Genomic DNA, 19,234 nt, shown 5'->3' on the forward strand with positions numbered 1-19,234 from the left:
GTAAATGGTGGTAAGAGGTTTTTAGCATTTAGGTACAGTGTTCCCCTCAGTCACAAACAATAGGTGTTTAACAGGCGTTCCGTCCAAAAAGAAAATTCAAAGCTTAAACTAATGTTATAGTAAGATGAAATGTTCAGTAACTACATAACTTAAACATAGAAATTCACCAGCTATAATACTAGCTATCTCACGTAACATAACCTGTGCCCTAAAGTAACTATAACTCACGTACCTGCAATGCACAGTTTTCTCATCAATAATTTCATTACAAATGTTGCAGTGATATTATCAATGATGTCATAGTGATGTAATATGTGGGGTAGTTGCATGGCGAGGGAGCAAGTTATAGTTACGTTAGGGCACAACTTCTAGTTACTTGAGATAACTATAACTATAACTGGTGAATTTCTGCAGTATTTTCAGTTTAAAATGTTTCTTGTTCCTGAGCCTTTCCCCTAACTATACCATTACTTTACCCTTTGGTTTTTTTTCAGTGAATTTCCAAAGTTTTTTTTTTTTTAAATGTAATATTTTGTTAGCAAATGTAAAGCTCAGTGCCCCTCCCCTGTGATGCACGTCCTGGTTTGTTGTTGGCCACAGAGCCTGGCCTATGGCATTGCCCTGCTTCCAACTCTCCACAGGCAGCAAAACCCACACTGCGGGGTTGGCCACAGGGCCTGGACTGCAGTCAAACCCTGTAGCCAACCCATCTGAAGGCATACATTCCCCTTTCCCCAACCTTAATAGCCCCTGGGGTCCCGATCATGCAGGGCCGTAGTATCCCCCTCCCTGAGCCTTAAAAGGGCCTTGGGATCCCATTCCCTAGTGCTGAATTCTAAGGTCCCCTCCCATAGTGGTACGAGGCACTGAGGACCCCATCCCCTGGGGCCAAATGTAATAAAAAATGGAAGGAGGCTGGGTGGCCCCCTCCCTGAGCCTCATCACGCCCTGGGGACTTCATCTCCTGGGGCCAAATTCTATTAAAAAAGGCCCCCTACCCAGCCTCATTAGGCCCAAGGGACCCCATCCCCCTGGGCCAAAATCACTTAAAAAAGGGAAGGTTGGCCATGGTGCCCAACTACCTGAGCTTCATTGACCCCAGCGGCCCCATTCCCAGGAGTGAAACACAATGAAAAAGGGGAGGGGGGCCTGTAGTCACCACTGTCTGAGCCTTCTTGTACACCAGAGACCCCCATCCCGCGGGCCAGTTTCTAAGGGAAGGAAGGATCACAGCCCCTCTCCCCGAGCCTTAATAAGCCCAGGGTAACCCATCTCCCGGGGTCAAATACAATAAAAAAGAGAAGGGGTTCCATCCTCCCCAAACATTATTAGGCCCCAAACCAATAAAAAAGGGAGGGGGCAGATGGCATCCCCGAGCCTTCACAGGCCCAAGGGACTCCATCCCCTGGATAGTTTTTTATTTAAAAAGGGTGGGAGCCACGTGCCCCTCTCCCTCAAGTCTATTTTATCCCTGGGGACCCCATCTCCCGGGGCCTTCACTAATTTTATGTGGTTCCCACGATGCTCAACCAGGACCCATGAGCCACCATGTTGAGAGCAGCTGGGAGACTCAAGGCTCTCGCAGCCCCAGCTGGGTCCCCACATGGTGCCAGACCTGGCATTGCTCCTGCCCGGAGGGAGCAGCTATCTATGCTTTTTCCCTCTGGGCAAGAGTATTATGTGTTCTGCTTCCCTGCCCACATCACTGGGGCAGGGAAACAGAACACAAGCCTGCTCCTAGCTGGTGAGAGCATTTTTAAATCTTCTGCCAGCTGAGAGAAGAATTAGGGCCTCATTATGAGTTTGCCGGGTGGCAAATGCGCGTAATCAAGCCGGCGGCAATATTGTGGTGCATCTGGTGCACCAGCACCAGTCTCGCTTTTCACTTTCTGCTAAGCAGACAGTGAAAAGTGCAATGGTGCTGGCCATGGGGCCCTTGCACTGCCCATGCCAAGTACATGGGCTGTGCAGGGACCCCCTTGGGGCCCCTGGCACGTCTTCTCCTCCAGCCTTTGCATGGCGGTTCAACTGCAAAAGCTGGTGGAGAGGGGACTCAATGGGATCGACCACCGGCACCGCCAGCCTCTCCTGTGGAGGGAAACTGGTGGTGACAGTGGTCAGACTGTGGTGCTTTTGTCAAGGTCATAATGTCGTGGCCGGACCGGCACTTTGGCGGCGGTCCGTCTGCAACCCTGGCAATCTCATGACCGCCAGGGTCATAATCCCAGCCTTAGTGGTTGCTCTCATTTAGTGGGAGATTTCAAAAGGCTCCCGCCAGACGGAAGCAAGTACATGTTTCCCTGCCTGTGCTAGTGTGGGCAGGAAAACTACTGTGTTCTGGGGGTCGGGTTCTTCAGAACACATTGTCGATGAGCCAGCCCTGGAGGATGGGGCCTTTAGAGGCTCGAGGAGGTGGACCGTGCAGCCCCCTCCCTTTTTTAAAAAGAAATTGGCCCCGATAGGGTGGGGTCTTCTGGCCTTTAAAGGCTTGAGGAGGGGGACCGTGCAGCCTCCCTCCCATTTTTTAAAATTTTGGCCCAGGGGCCTGGGGTCTCTGGGGCCTTTCATGGCAAGGGGAATGGGGCCTCTACTCATGCCTCACTCCCCATTTATTTGAAAAAATGGTGGCCACTATATTTTTTTGTTTTTGCTGTGATCTAGCTGGGGTCCAGCTGGATTCCAGAAACAAAAATGCAGATCTTTTTTATTTTGGTCCAAGGGATCCCTCTAGCTTCCCTCCACAGGCCCAGGGGGGCTGAGTATCCCTACTCTGCCCCTTTGTATTATTTTTTTAACTTCAGGACAGGGGACTTAGGGCCTGATTTAGAGTTTGCTGAGGGATTACTCTGTCACAAACCTGATGGACACCCCGTCTGCCATATTACGATTTACGTAGGCTATTACGGGATTGTAATACTGCAGATGGGATATTCGTCACATTTGTGACAGAGTAACCCTCTCCGCCAAACTCTAAATCAAGCCCTTAGTCCCTGAGTCCTATAATGGCTGCTAGCAACATTTTTCTCATGTTGCTGGCAGCCAATGAGCTCACTCCCATGGAAGTCTGACTCCTGCGTGAACGAATTGGTCCAAGGGAAAAAACTCCCTGGGCTAATCAGAATGCTCTGTTTTTGAACTGGTGTTCCTGCAAGCCTCTCGGGACCCAACCACACAGAAACACACATATTTTTGTACCTTACCTTTTCAAAAGCTACTGAACAGACTTATTCTAAATCAAAAAAATGACAATCTGTATACGAAGATCTAGCTTCCTGCCAAATTTGGTGTAATTCCGTTGAGCAGGTTTTACGGTGGCGCTGTTTAAAGAAATCTATGAAAAATGCATGGGGAAATTTGTTTTTGGACTTTGTACTATCTACCTAGATTTACCTTGTGTTGATGTTATTAATACAATATTATCTCATGGGATATAACTCTTGTACTATAGTGGGTATATACCCTCTCATACAGTAGGAATGCCAGACATGACTTCACAGGGCATGTATGTCAGTTTTAGCTAGGTAGAGGAGGCCCAGAAAGGGCCAGTGTATAAATGGTACTGCTCTTGGTGAAGGGATGAACGAGTTATTAGGGTGCTACTAACTTCATTTCTGAACAAATATACTTTCCTTGGGACAGAGTGGATGTTGGAGAAGCAAAGGAAGACATCCCTATTTAAAGATTAAATAAGTTCTAAGAACCTCTTGCGGGGAATATTTTGAACTACTGTGATTAACTTCACTATCTCTAACACTTGCACCCCACCCCAGACATAATACCAAATACTTTATCCATGGAACACCTGTTCATTTAACATTTTGCCACTTTCTTACCAAGGTTAATAACAGAGCACTCTCCCTGAAATATTTAAATGTCAATGGAATAATAATAAGTTTATTTGATAGTTAATTGAAACCAATCACACAATTAAACATATGGTCCTCAATACTTATAATACCATTTAAATAATAACCTCTTTAAAAGAACATACTTTGTCTCTCTTGGGGTGAAAATTAAAACATTATGGGTACAATCATATATCTTCTCAGCCCCGCAGAGTAAAGAGGTTGACTTACTACAGTTTGCCAGGCTGCACCAATGTTTAAAGGGCATGGATGCGCAGTTAAAGTGCTTGGGGGATGTTATATCGACTAAAATAGTAAAATCCATATTTTGAAAAAAACACTATATAAAACATATTCAAAAATCTGTCCATTCATCCTTTTCTAATGGAAAAAAGTAATTACTTATTTAGCGTCCAAGAAACCAGATATTGATTTACTTCAAGAAACACACCTGTCTGACAAAGAATTAGAAAAGCCCAAGAGAGATTGGGTGGGAAAAGTCATGTTCTCCTTGTGTCACAAGAATAAAGACCATCAACCCAGCTCATTTCTGACACCATACAGGAAAGAGGTGTGGAGATCCTCATATATAAACTGCTGAAGGGGAGGCTATTTAAAGATTTGGACTGATCCAAAAGGAAGATACATTTTCTCAAAACTGGCTGTACAGAAGTCTTCTTTTTTGTTGGATCTAGTTACACCACTGATGATCAAAAAAGTAAATTATTTAAAAAACTAAATCGACGTCTTGAATTTGGACAGACAATGCTCGTAAGAGGCAAAAATTGGAACCTCACCATTGACCCATGCTTAGAAAGATATGGTTGCCAAGATTTCAGAAACACCAATGACAGGTATTATTAAAAATTTGATGCATGATCACTCCCTAATAGATCCTTAGGTCTTGGTGCCTGGATAATCCAAGAGCCAGAGACTGTATGTTTCTATCTTGTCCACGTGGCACAGAGACAAGAGTAGACTATTTCTTTCATAAACAATGGTGAGAATATCTAATCAGGCCCGATTCACCCGATGTTGGACTTCTTAATTTTGATATTACAGTCAATGCTCTGGAAGATGAATGCATTGTATTAATGTAAAGGTTCTGTTATGAACTCGAGGTGGAGTATCCTTCAAGATCAAGGAATATCTGTCTACAGAAGTATTATACGGAAGCAGAGGAGCAGGCAAAGGCATACACCAGAAAGAACAGACACAAACAGGGTAAAGCACAGAAACAGGATAGAGAAAACAAAGTAATGTTAATGTGAACAAAGACGAAATAGAACCAATAATGGACAAAAACACTGAGTTACCACTACGGTTGCTCCCAGGTTAGATTCAGAACTTCTCTCAGCAACAGGGAACGTCAATGTCTCTGTGCAGATTACTCTTACAGATAGTCACCCTGAAAACCCCATTGAATGGAGCAGCAGAAGTGATTCTGTGTCTGGACCCACGGGTGCAAACAAAGATTGTACTCACATACAAGACAAGCCGGGTCCAGCAGGAGACACAGTGGTGATTCATAAGACAATAGAAATGTCACACTACACTGTCACAATTAAGGCATTTAATACTACATGTAATACACAACAAATGATGGAAGGGTAATTGCCTCCTGGAAACCAGTAGCCAAACCCTCTACAGAAAGAATACACATATATTTAGGTGAGGAAAAAATAGCACACTTAGCAGACACAAGAACGCAAGAGTAGTACACAGAGCGTGTGATGGAAAGGAATCTAAATGCTGAAACAAATAATAAATGAGCAGGGTATTTCAGAAACAATTGGAGAACAAATAAGGCAGGACAAGTACAGCTTCTAGGAACTGTAGCAAACAAAAGACTGGAAGTACAAGGAGTCAAAAGATTGCGAGAGAAACACAGAAAAATGTCACACAAGCAAGAAATAGAAGCTAGGAGACTGGGAGAAAATACAAGAGCTATAACAAACAAAAGGATAAGCAAAGGGAATTAAAAAGAGGAATAGAAGATACAAAGTAGGAAAAATTAGAAAGGGAGCATCACTGAGGCTGCACCTGTCTGTAGATAAAAGCAAATAAGGGAGCAAATCAAAAGTAATAAAGGAATGGAGGAAATATGCTTCAAGCTGCAAAGGAACGGGACATAGACTCTGGCTGAAGCAAGGCAGGAACTGTTCTGGAAAACAGATAACAAGAGCTACTATCTTCAGTGCATGAATATGGAGCTTCAGGGAGTGGCAGTTTAACAGCAGTTTCATCAAAAACAAAGTGATGGATGGAATGCTTGAATTAGTCTCAGCTATTAGCATTGCCCACCATGTCACCTCAATTTGGACCCAGCTCTAAACAAATCAGTATTGTCTCTGCTCCAATGGGAAGAATCTGGCCAGAACTGCCAGGCAAGGTCCCCCCTGGACCAGAAAACAAGTAAGCCAGGGCTGTTTTCACCATTATTAGAGCTCATCAGTCAGGTATGGCTTGGTTCCAGTGGCACAGTGAGCAGAGGGCCCACGTCTGTGGGTGCAACCCACAGAGACCAGAGCTATGGCCCCTGTGCCCAATTAATCAGTGGCATTGGGAATGTTGAGGGGTGACAGAGAACTTGGCCATTGTCAGTTGATCGTTGAGGGGAAAACAATGGACAAAGCCTTTTTCCACATGCCACTGACGCTCTGTCTCCCAATTACAGTCCTCTCTGCCAACCTGCCTGAGTTTCAGGTGCCCCAAGCACTCTCTGCCTGCCCAAGGATCAGAAGCAGAGTGCAGGACAAAGGTCTTCACCAACATTTTGGTAATTGTCAGCAGCAAACTGGTCATCATGAGTGAGGCTTTCATCAGACAGCAGACCCCCACCATGAGGAAGAACCCCATTGAGTAAAGAACACATGGTCAAGTCACGCTTCTTCCCCTCTTGCCTGGCAATGTTGCTCCTGCTGATGATTCCGAAATGAATGCATTTTTTAAAGGACAAGGCTGTTAATCTTGTACCCAACACCTAACCTGGAGGTTCAGCGGAACATGCTTCATCTGGATCTCTACTGTATGACCTGACCGGCTTGGGCATCCCTGCAAGGAGACCAAGCTCCTGCCAGCATTGCTGTCTAGGTCATTCAGATACACAAGCCCCCTCATGGGGGCCACCAGCACTCATTTTTAGAAACTGGCACTAATTTTTCCTCATTGAACTTTCACATAGAGGAAGAGAGAGAAAAACACAAAGGGTGGAATGAAAAAAGAAGAGGAAGATTGAAAAACAGTGACAAAGAGAGAAAGCAGTGATGAGAAAAAACAAGCAGGAGTGAGATAAAAGTGCAGGGTGTGCCTGGTGGTGAATAAAACAGGCATGAGGAGGAATCAAGACTCCACAACCTTGATATTCAACACCCCCAATATTTGTAGCCCCAGCCATTGGCTTATAAGCAAAACTTTGGCCCCCTGCACTTATTGATTTACAAATGACCACTGGCTAATGCCATCCACAGAGCTATAGGAACATTGTTGTTTAACCCAATAAGTCTAGGTTCAATGTGCTAACATTTGCAATGTGTTAGTGCGTGTCAGTGTTTGCTTGTGTTAGCACAGAAAAGCCAGACTTACCAGCTTTGCCATTGATTGTTCAGACAAGGTACATAAACATCATTATGTTAGAGATGCCTAGATGAGCGTCTGTGTGCAGGGTGCAACTTCACACCATGTAGTAAGGACTGTGAAAAGGGGGAAAGATGGAAGTGGTAGTGTGTTCCACATTTTTAAGCATTGAATGTTTTTCACTTCTTCTCCAAAGCCACTGAGTAAACGTCAGCTCACTATCAATCAGTGTGTTTAAGGTACTTTCCATAGACAGTGGGCAAATGTCCTGGGGTAGTGGAAGGGACAACATTCTCCTGTTGAGCTACAATGACATTGCAGTGTTGGTGGCTTGTCACATCTCTAGATTCGCAATAACCTCCTATGTGCAGCTGAGGCGCCAAGAGAAGGGCTCAGGGTACGAAATGCAGAAAGAATACAGAATTCTCGGAAGTATGTTTACTTCCTGTTCCTGTCAGCCCGGATGAAACATGTACATTGTTAGGGCTAGCAAAGATGAAGCCAGAAGTAACAGCTGTTTCCTTTGGCTATCTCTAATCTATGTCTCTTAATATGTGGCTGAAAGGCTATCTCTAAGAAAGAATTATGGGCCCCTGCCCTGAAACAAGCGTGATGAAGTAATGAAATATTTTTGACACAAAAGTATTGTAAGGCTAATAGCTAAAACATTAGATGGCGTGTAGACTGGGCATGACTCATAAAAATCCAAGAGGAAGTTCAAGGCAAAAATGGAGAAGTTGCAGTATGCGAAGAACATTGGGGACTGGAGTTAATCACAACCTAACTACCTCACCTTTTGTCCAAATCCTAACTACCTCACCTTTTGTCCAAATTCTTTTGTATGCTGAGAAAATGTTAAAGTATGGACTATTTGGAAGTGCCTTGATTTGAGTTCTATGTGCTATGGAACACTGTTTGAGCATTCAACAAACTACACTTTAGAAAATCTTATGCCGCATCTCTTGGAAAGAGCGAATCTTGTGAAACTCGGGCAGAAGATTCTGTTATCAGCCATGGCGATAGTGGCCTTCCATGGGCAAAGTCGCACGCGAAATCTGATGTACACGAAGCGCTTGCGTAAGGTATCTTTGGTTAATCATTATTGCTGATAACATACATGGTAGACTCAAGGAGGTGGACAAATAACAATCCTTTCTTAAGCTGCCTCCAGATTCGTTACGGACTCCTTTCCACGTCAAAACATCTGGCAGGTCCCTGGACTTCAGAGGTGGGTTAGATTCCTCTACATATTCTTTACATCCGAGGCAATAGTCGGAAAATTGAGATGGAAATGGTGTCTAGTTATCAAAGAAGAGAGGACAGGCGGAAGAGAGTATGATGAAAAATGAATGAAAAGAATATCTTTCTCATTAGTGTACAACCGTGAAACCGACATTTGGCGTGAGGGAGTTTTCAGGAATGAGTGAGGGTTTGCCATACTGTGTGGTGAGCGAGTCAACATTTTCTAGAGTGACTGAGGGATAGTTTGGTGGTGGTTTTACTACAGAGAATAGGTTGCTCTGAAGCAAACAAGGGATGGCATTTTTATACTACTGCCAAGCGATGTTTTTATTACTGCAAACATGGTTTATCTACAGTGATTTAGCTGTGACTTTAACACAGTGATTTAAGATTTTCCTACAGACTTCAAATGCGCATTTTATTGAACTAAAATGAAATGTTATGATCGTAAATGATGGTAATTCTAGATTGACTGTTTTTTTCCAAATTGAATGCTGGGTTTCCACATTGAATTAGGGTATTACTACAGTGAGTGAGGGTTTGTATATAGAGATAAGTGGGCATTTCAGTACAAGTGAGGGTTTTAATGGAGTGATTGAGTATGAAATGCAACACATCAATTGAGTGAAGATTTTACTAAAGCAGTTAAGCAGGAATGTTAATGCAGTGACGATTTTACTACAGAAATTGATTATTTCACTGTAGTCACTGAGTCAGTGTTTTACTACAATGAATGATGGCCTTTTGACAGAGATAGCCATTTGACAAAGGTTGAGTGCGTGAAATAGTACTCTTGTATTAATATGTCTATACTCATAAACGCCTCTGTCAATTGGTCCATGTCGCTAACCCTAAATTAATGTTTATGTTTTGGTGGCTTTCTTTTTCAATGGAAATTCTTTAGGCACACATACAATTATTTTTTCATTCTCATTTATTCTGCCGTGCACGGAGTCACTTCACAGCTTGTGAGTACATGAAGTAGTACTTCGGGTGCACTAATCAGCTTCTTGTGGATATCACTGTGGATTGGTCATTTGGCGTTTTACTGTAGTGATGGTGGTGTTACAGTGAGCGATGATTGCGTTAGTAAGGGTTTTAATGTAATTGTCAGCATTAATCTTGATGAAGCTAAGGAGAAAGAAGAAAGGCATATTAGATGCAGCAAGTTATAAGTGTGTTAATCAACTATCTCATATCAGCATGAAGGATGGTCAATATTTTTATTGGATCTTAACAAGTAGCATCTGCAATGTGACTGAAGCGAACTATTCCATGTGAGCTCAATGAGCACATAAACTTATTACAGGTATCTGCTGAGAAAGCAAAACTTAATATTTCTGAAACAGGATTGAACATCATTTGACACATGCCTCTAAACCAGATTGTGACACAAGCCATAATAGTCCTGTAACAGGTTGTGTATAGTACATTGCACGCAGACAATGAGGTGTGGTTTAGTGGCTAGGGTGCTAGCATTACGCTTGCAGTCATGAACATACAATCCATCTGAATGATTTCACAACATGCAGTGTGATTTGCCCAAGGTTGCACAATTGTGAATGTGGAGAACCAAGTGGCGCTACCTGGAGAGGTCAGTGGCTGAAGGTGCACAATCATGTGTTTTAATCTACTTGCAGATAATCCTCTGGATAAAGAAAAAAGGAAAATCTACAAATAAGTAACAACTGCTAAGGAAGTGGCTGACTTGAACTCCATTACGTGAAACAATGACCGACCGCCCAGGAAACAATTATGTGGTGGCAAGGCCAATTTATTCTGTAAACTCCTTTAATGAAGATCATCCGAAGATGGAAAGAGACCATTTAACCATTTGTGGCCATCTCAAAAGATATTTCAGGTAGGAGAACACGTCTACGTGAATGGTGGTATGTTCACCATTTTGCTGACCATATTCAGATTCATCAACTTTGCTTCATTTCCACTGGTAGCCTGTTATGTTATGTAGTTTTGTAATTTCCTTGATACTTAAAGCGTTTAAAAGAAAGTTAAATCAAAATGTAGGTAGTCATTAAGAAAACATCAGTGCCTAATTTGTAAAAGAATGAGTCCCTTTGCGACACCGCAGCACTTTTTTTGTTTTGATGGAGCGTTGGTGCTAGCAGTGCACTACGCTGCTCCATATTTATCAGCTGATGCATTGGGCCCAATGCATCAGTTTGTAAAGCCCTGCGTCATATTTTACCTGCACTAGGTATAACGTATGCAGGGTGGCATTCCCTTGGAAAAAGCCACATAGAACTGAAGCAGTGAAATTTACAACTTTTCAATGCGTCATTTTATGACTCCACTGCATCAAAATTTTATCGCTTGCTCAGAGCTTGCATAAAATTGATGCAGGGCTTTTTCCTATGAGACTCTCCTCGTATTGCTGGAGTTCTGTTAGTTTAACAACACAACTCCAGGAATGCGTCAGATTAGCACCAACAGGTGCATCAGAAATTCTGACGCATCTGTGAAAGTGTGTGGCATGGAGCTCTGTATTTTAAGGGGATGTGCGGCAGATGCAAGAAATCTGACGCATCGATGCCGATGCATCAGATTCTTGCAAATGAGGCACTGAGTGCACAAAAATATGCTCAGAAGCCTGCGACTGGCTCAATTAAATGTAGGCATGGCCAATACCAAGTCTTCGTAACTTTGAATCCACCCTACGCTGCTTTAATCCATTGCCATACACTCTCTGCCTCTTTATCTCGCCCTTGCAGGTTCCTGCTTTTGCCTTCTGTGAAGATTTTGTCGTCTTTTTGTACCTCGATGTATGCAATTTGTGTGTTTTTTCCTTCTCTTGCTCTCAGCAAATGTCTGATGCAGTAAAATATGTTCCGGGGTAAAAAAAAAACTGCCGGTGGCCCCCACTGTCAACCACCAGCTCAAATTAAGCATTGGCTACTACTAAAACTAAAGCAGCTGTTAAATTAAGATGAAAATTAATATGTAACTTACAGCAACATCTTCAACTAATTACCCCACAAAAAGCTTAAACTACAGTGTGGTATAAATATTGTGAACAATATCAGTTAGATTAATCAGTGATTTAGGTACTCGGGAAAGTGATGTGTGTGCAATCTTCAGGGCAGAGGGTGAAAACTCAGCCTTCTGTTCTTTTGTGAGGACAATAAAATGCTAGTATAGAGTTGGGCAACTGAAAGGTGTCTTTTTATAGCACTATAAGGCAATACAACAGTGCACCACTCATGTGTGTGTGTGTGTGTCTGTTGGTGTGTGTGAGTTGGTGTGTGTGTGTGTGTGTGTGTGTGTATGTATACTTGTGATTATGCAGGTATTCACTGAATGAACGTTTTTAGAGGTATGCTACGGTTCATGTTACTTAAAAGTCACAAGCATTTTTTTTAAGTAAAAGCACAGAAATCCACTGTAAAAAACATTAGTTTCAAGTGGCATTATGCTCAGAATTTCACTTGAAAAGGCACTGAAGGAGCATTAGGATAAGAGATGCAGAGTGAATTATTCCTCTGTGGATTTGTACTGCTCATTCTTTCGGCCATGTGCTTCTCTTTCTCGAGCAGGAGTTTCTGGCAACTGTCATGTGCTAAATGGAGATGATTTTACACTGGCTCAGGTGAAGCTCCGTGGGATGTTTTAGGTGTTTCAGGCTTTGAGAACTGATCTCCTAAAGCACTGTTTCCCTGACTAAATTGAGAATCCAAGATACTGTTGGAGTAGTGTACTTCTTTGACAGTGTTTCACTGGATGTGAGAGGTCAGCTTTCACAGAGCACTATGATGTTCATGAGCGATGTTGAATCGTAGAGTCACTCCTTAACAAACCAGAAGTCACAGAGCTTGGCATCTAAGGTAGCATATGGGGTTTAGAGGCAGGATCAGGTTGAGGTCTCTCCTATCTCCCCTGTGCTTGAAGCAGGATTAAACTAGACCTTGGTGTAATTTTAGAAACAACTAATTGAGCATGCATGACTGGCTGCTGGTGCTGTTGTTTTGCATTTAGCTCTTTGAAACTAGTGATAAATGCCAGAAGTACTTTTGGGTAAATTCCTACCCCAAGAGCACATTGAGAGAGCAGCTGCTCATGCTTCTATTTGTGTTCTGGTACATTGGACTGTTTCTAGGTGCAAAAAGCATCCTTGCCTACATTTAGAACACGAAGGGACATTTTCCCACTAAGAAAATAGCTCTAAATGTAGAATTACTCTTATCTTGTAATTCCGCACACTCTCACAGAATTATTGGGTAATTCCACATGAGTTAACTATACAGAATTATGTGAGTTATGCCTAACACTAGATTAGACCCTCTCCACAAGCCATCTGTTCAGGAAGAGACACTCAGGGCCTCAGAGTACTGATGTGCCACCTTAAGCAACAGCACAAACAATTAGTTAACTTTGAGGCTATATTTGTGGTGAAAGGATAAACCACAGGGTGTTTCAGAGATGTTTACTGCAGTAAAACTTTAAGTTCAGTTTTTAGGTAAGAAAGCAGAGGAGATCTGGGAGTTTATAGCCTACCAGTGGAAAACAGTGAAGTGATCAATGCATTTTTAGGCTTTTGCAGTAATGTTGTCATGCTCAATTGAGGGCAGGCCACACGATTTAGAGAATGAGAAAGTTCAGCCATACTGAGGGTGTTCATTTAATCAGTGTATGTTTCAGAAGAGAGCCTGAAGGACTCGATTGAACACTTCTGGAAGGGGAAAAACTGCTTGGACGCTCACAAAGAGAAAACTAGCTGGCTAGGCGGACTGGGGCACAGTCCTCTCGACACTGCAAGATATAGAACAATATGATATTATCCTATGTTGTGCAGCAAATATTCAAAGATGGACAAGCATTGTTTTCTAGGTGTATGTCTGGTGCATATCTCTAAAAGGAAGCATCTTCAGGCAATGAGGGAAGACTTTGTAAAACGTTGGAACCCATACTAGATTGCAAATCATTTTTAGTTTTCAAAGTTCTTTATTTGGTTATAACATAATTCTACACATCATTCAGGGTACAAGAGAAGTAATAAAAAAGGAACATAATGGCAGTGTTGTCTCCACCTCTGTGCCCAATCACATCCCATCCTTCCCTCTCCTGAAAGCCGAGTATAAAACGTATAATTATTAGTCACAAGTCCTTATGGAGCTTACTATTGTGACACTGCAAACTTAGGTGTGAGTACTACGCTACTCTAAGCCATTGATGACCACGTATGGACTAAAACTAAAACAAAATCTCACAAAACTCAAGTCAATCAGGTTCCAGTTATTCACTTCTGCATGGGTTTGCCATCTAATTGACAGGTACTGCAGTGCCGAACAGGCCTCATGATTGAGCAACATTATTTTCTGGCTGATACAACTGAGTTCTCTCGTTCATCTTGCCCTGTCAATGACAGACTAGTGGAGGTATTTTTGTGGTCTCTTGGTTTAAATTATTGTGAGACTACCTACAATATGTTGATCAATTGATCATGGGTACCCTTGATAGACAGGAAGGTAGAGAAAACAGTAATCGTATGAGCGCAGATCCCTATTGTACTTCAGGAGTGTTTAGAAAGCCACCTCGTAATGTGTTGAATTTGTCTATCTGGGCTTTAATGTGGTAAATCACCTGCTTGTACATTGCCAATATGTACATCTCTTGCCAACAGTATTCTGTCCGGTTTGCTTTTGGATCTCTATAGTCTAAGAATACAGAGTTTGGCAACCGCTAGCAAGGTGGCAACCTGTCTAGTTCTGTGGTGTGTGTCCTTTGGATAGTCATTGTAGCCATGCAGGAGTGCTGGTTGGCTCCTTAGCTATTCTGCTTGGCTCCCATGGATTCGTTCATGATGTCCCATACCTGTCCCAGTAGTACCTTAGATTTGGGCATTCCCAGAGTGACTGTACTAAGTCTCTGTCTGGTGGCTTCCACCCCAAACACACTACTCCTGGTGGTATCCCTGAGTCATTGAGTCGCTGGAGGGGCGAATGCCACATATGTAGTATTTTATAGTATCTCAGTTTCAGGCATGCCTCCCTCAGTGATTTATGTTATATAGCTTTTGCCTCTGCCCATTCTTCATCTGTATTTTCAACTCTCAACTTTTTCAACTCACCATGCTTTTAATAGGCCTGATGTGGGGGCTTAGAATGTGCTGTTTGTAAGGATTATGTAGAGGCCTGTCACTGCACGCTTAAATGTCCTCCATGTACAAAGATTATTAAGTTTAGTGGTCACTTCAGTTTTGATCCAGTTATAGGTAAATAAGTCTTGACCCTGCTCCAGTTGGAACAGTTCAGCCCGAACTGCCAAGCCAGGTCCCCCTGGACCAGAACACAGCAACCCAGGACCAGTTTCACCCTACTTATGGGCTCATCAGCAGGGTACAGCCTGGTCCCAGTGATACAGTGTGCACGGTAACCATACCTGGGCATACTCGTCCCACCTAGGATGACACACTAAAGTATACAAACAAGTGATGGATGGAATGCCCAAATTAATCTCAGCCACTGGTAATTACTCAGGGTTGCATCCCAATCCATCATTGCTTTGCACACCATGTCACCTCAGTTTAGACACAGATGTTTGCAAATAAGTCTTGACCCTGCTCCAATTGGAAGAGTCCAGCCTGAACTGCCAAGTCAGGCCCTTCTTGAACCTTGGCACAGGTTGTCCTGGGACATGTGAGCAGATTTGTTCTATCAGCAGTTTTCAAGTTTCAGTTTGTGTTCAGTGGACAGAAAACACACCAAGACGGCCCATATGATACGGCTAAAAATACAGATAGACATTCTTTTACACAAATTTACAAAACAGAGTAGTTTTTTTCAGATTCTGTATCCTTGGCTGTTTTTAGATTTGGTCATACTTCTCAGTGAGCTTGCTTTGACTATTTCCTTGTGGCTCTCTTGCTTTCTGAAGTCTTTCTTTCTGACTACTCCTTGGGGTGGTTAGTCTCTCTTCATACATAGTAAAATTGCTTTTCTTTGAGTTTTCACGCCATCTGTAAACAATCCTCAAGGGCCTCTTGTGACTTTTTTCTAGTGGGATTTCATCAGCGATAGCCTGCAGTACTTCTCATTGTCCTGTGGAGATGACATTTTGGATAATTGGATAATTTTCAGGTCTTTTAGGTTACTGTTGCACAATAGCATGGGTCATTTATTGTTTAAGTTAATTAAAACCATCACAATTCTTACACTTTCCAAATTCAAATATCCATGTACGAAATTAGAATGTTAATTAAGAAGATTTAATATTAAATGTGATCTTCTAAAATAACACTTAAAATGACTTGGGTTTCGGAATGACAGCGTCTGAATAGCGATAAAATATGCTAACAGCAGCACAGATGTCGACATACATTTTACACATCAATTTGAACAAAAATTACCTGCCGCTGCTATTAAATCAATACTGAGTGCACATCTCTGGAACTCCTACAGCACGGAGGTTACTACCAACTGGCGCTTCACTCAGGATACTGTCACATGCAATTAAATACTTCATCAGTCTTCAGTTGATCTGAGGATCTGATGGATGAATAGCATTAATTATAGCTGACCTATAGCCATTACCACCTCGACTATTAAAAGCTTCTTTCAACTATACAATCCTCAAATGTTTTAATAGGTGGCAGATACAAACTGGGTGTATGATGTCCTCCTTAGCGGCTCCACACAGCCTGCATGATTTTGGGCCAGGATATTTCCACAAAGGCTCGTCAGTCAAAGATGCTAGGACCCCAAAGCGAATAGCCATCAATTTTCATTTTAGATGTGACGAAAAGGTCATGCTTAAGTATGCTGCTGGCTGCAAGTTCTTGTATGTGTGTAGGATCATCCAAGCGTGGGTGCGAGATGCAAATGTTTGCTTATCAACAATGAAAGAGTGGATTTCGCAGCTTTATTCAATGCTGGACAGAATACATGATGAGGTAATTTCGAATTCCACATAGCTGGTGCGCTTGTTCCTTCCAATGCAGAGTACAGATATGCCCTGTAAGATGATTTAAGATACAGGTCCATTGACTGCCATAAGGCATTAGAAAGAGCTTGATCTTAATTTGCTCTTAACTTATGACATGCTTTTATTGCAGAGGACCTGCTCCCCCAGGTTTGATTCACGAGTCCGAACTCCAGTTGGACCTGTGCTGGGGAGGCGCTCAGCAGGAGCCCAAATACACGCTTATACAACCTGATTTGAAGATTATCCAAAAACAGAGCATCCCTTTCAAGCATGGCTGCACTTGAATGGATGACCGATGGCAAATGTTTTGCAGAAATAACCATCATAAGAGGTCTGAATTAAGGCCCAGTCAGTCAGTCAGTCAAAATAACTTTATTCGGCGTGTTGCCATAAAAGTACGCATACATACATAAAAGTAATCATAAAATACAGTACTTATTACATAATTCAAAGGCAAATCTATGGAATCTAAGCTTACCGCCTGTGCTTACTAAATTGGTATAAAATAATAAATACTTATAAAATCGTGTATAACAATAAGACAATATCTAGTTTCTCTTAATAAATAGTCATATTACCAATTCATATCGGTTTCTAATGGTGATAGCGGATTTAATAAAACTAAGAATAGAGCTGCACCTTTGTTTGGATGAGAGGCTTTGAATGCCAGTCAGTCCTTCTTTATAGGAAAAAGTGTGCAAATTGCGCAAAATAGGTAATAGAAAGGTTTTCCTAGGAGCTGAGTAAAGTGTACAAAACAAAATAAAGTGGCAAGTACTTTGTTTTGAAGAATTATCACAAGGGCATGGCGGTAGTGTTTTTTCCCACACGCATTTTGTCGGGAATGCCACTCTATAATGAATCATATTAAATCTAAAAAGTACAAGTAAAGAATATAAAGAAGGGATCGGGAACCAAACAAAATAAGGTTTTAACAAGTCCGATGATGGAATTTGTACATATGAATTAAAAGAGCTCAATTTCTCTGCCACTTGATATCTAAGATTCTTAACATGCTCTTTATGTCGAAGTTTAACAATTTATTTCGCATTGGCGGGCAGAAGCTCTGGTTTAAAATACATAAACTCCAAGTCCAAGTTTCGAAAAGCATTGTGAACTAAATTTAGCCATGGAATTTTGTTACAATTTGTTATGAAATACAATCTTTTACGCAATCGTGTGTTAAAGTAGCAGCCGGATTTGACCATACTTTTATCCATAACAGAAGGGGGGCAATATCTATCAAATCTGTAATATAGCGGATTCCCAACTCCTCATGGCATAAAATATTCGCTATGTTCTTAGGTACCATAAGTAACCGATGAAGGAATTTATTCTCTGCCAGCTGTAAAGTACTTGGACTGGTATATCCCCAAAGGCCACCCCCCGTAACTCGCCGCCGATACACATTTAGAATTGTAAAGCGTGATGATCTGATGGACCGGTCTATGCCCTAATCTACGGGCGAAGCAGAAGATTGCCTCAACATTTCTTTCCAATTGTTGGAACTTAAAGTTCAAATGGAATTTCCATGACAGAGTGGAGCTTAGATACAGGCCTAGATAGCAAAAGTCTTTTATCTTTGTTAAGGTATTCCCCCCCATTGTAAAACATTTGGTGCGGGTATTTTTAGGACCGCAAGTCATGACGTGTGACTTTTTAAAGTTGACTTTCAAATCAAGCTCATGTGTATGTGTTAAAAAAAGATCCAAAAGGGTCTGTAGACCATTGGCCGTACGGGCAATTAAAACGGCGTCATCGGCATATTATAAACTTGGCAGTTGTCTAAAACTCATCCTTGGGAAATCCTTACCATTTTGGACTAAATAACTATACAAGCCATTTATATACAGTAGAAATAAAAAAGGTGCCAAAGTGCAGCCCTGTCTAACACCCCGATTGGAAGCAAGGGGATAAGACCTTTCACCATGTTGTCCAAACTGAATTATAATAGAAAGGTCAGAGTATAAGCGTTTGATCAAATCTAACAAATCTTGCTCAATCCCCATTGTATCCATTATATCCCACAGTTTTGCTCTATTCACCATATCAAATGCACTGGACAGATCTATGAAGGCTAAGTGGATAGGTTCCCTTTTTGCAATAACGTATTTGCTAAGGATAAGATGTAAATTTAGGGCCTGATCCACTGTGCCTAATCCAGGCCTAAACCCATATTGAATTGGCGATAGAATGTTTGTCCCTACAGCCCAATCCTCAAGCCGGGTCAAAATGACACTTCCCAAGATCTTTGCCGTGGAGTCAATAAGAGAGATGGGTCTATAGCAAAGGGGGTCAAGCCTATTACCCTTTTTGAAGATCGGGACGATTATTGCCATTAACCATGAAGAGGGGATAGCACTTTGAATAGCACTGTTCAGAACATTTGTGATTAGTGGAACCCACAGATCAGGTAGAGATTTAAATAAGTCCACCGGTACCCCATCGGGGCCAGGAGCTTTTCTTAGTTTCATTTTAGTTATTGCTGCACTGATCTAGTATGCCTCAAGTGAAATGCCGCTTTTAATTGGAATAAGAGTAGCCAAACATGGGAGGCCACGTGCCTCCCCTCCATACTTGAGATTATTTACGGATTGAAATACAGATGAGAAATGGTCTACCCAAACCCCCTCTGG

The 19,234-nt window shown here is 42.1% G+C and overlaps 1 protein-coding gene across 1 annotated transcript in view; it reads left to right on the forward strand.

The window, feature by feature from the left end:
* The first annotated feature begins 8,560 nt into the window (after nt 1–8,560).
* LOC138288315 (chloride anion exchanger-like) overlaps nt 8,561–19,234 on the forward strand; it is a 355,789-nt gene continuing 345,115 nt past the window's right edge. Inside the window, exons 1-2 of the mRNA XM_069229825.1 lie at nt 8,561–8,649; nt 10,304–10,524. Coding sequence (XP_069085926.1) covers nt 10,394–10,524 — 131 coding nt within the window. The 5' untranslated portion in view covers nt 8,561–8,649; nt 10,304–10,393. The remainder of the gene's footprint in view (nt 8,650–10,303; nt 10,525–19,234) is intronic.

The sequence above is a fragment of the Pleurodeles waltl genome, chromosome 4_1 (assembly GCF_031143425.1).
Source record: "Pleurodeles waltl isolate 20211129_DDA chromosome 4_1, aPleWal1.hap1.20221129, whole genome shotgun sequence".
NCBI classification, from domain to species: Eukaryota; Metazoa; Chordata; class Amphibia; order Caudata; family Salamandridae; genus Pleurodeles; species Pleurodeles waltl.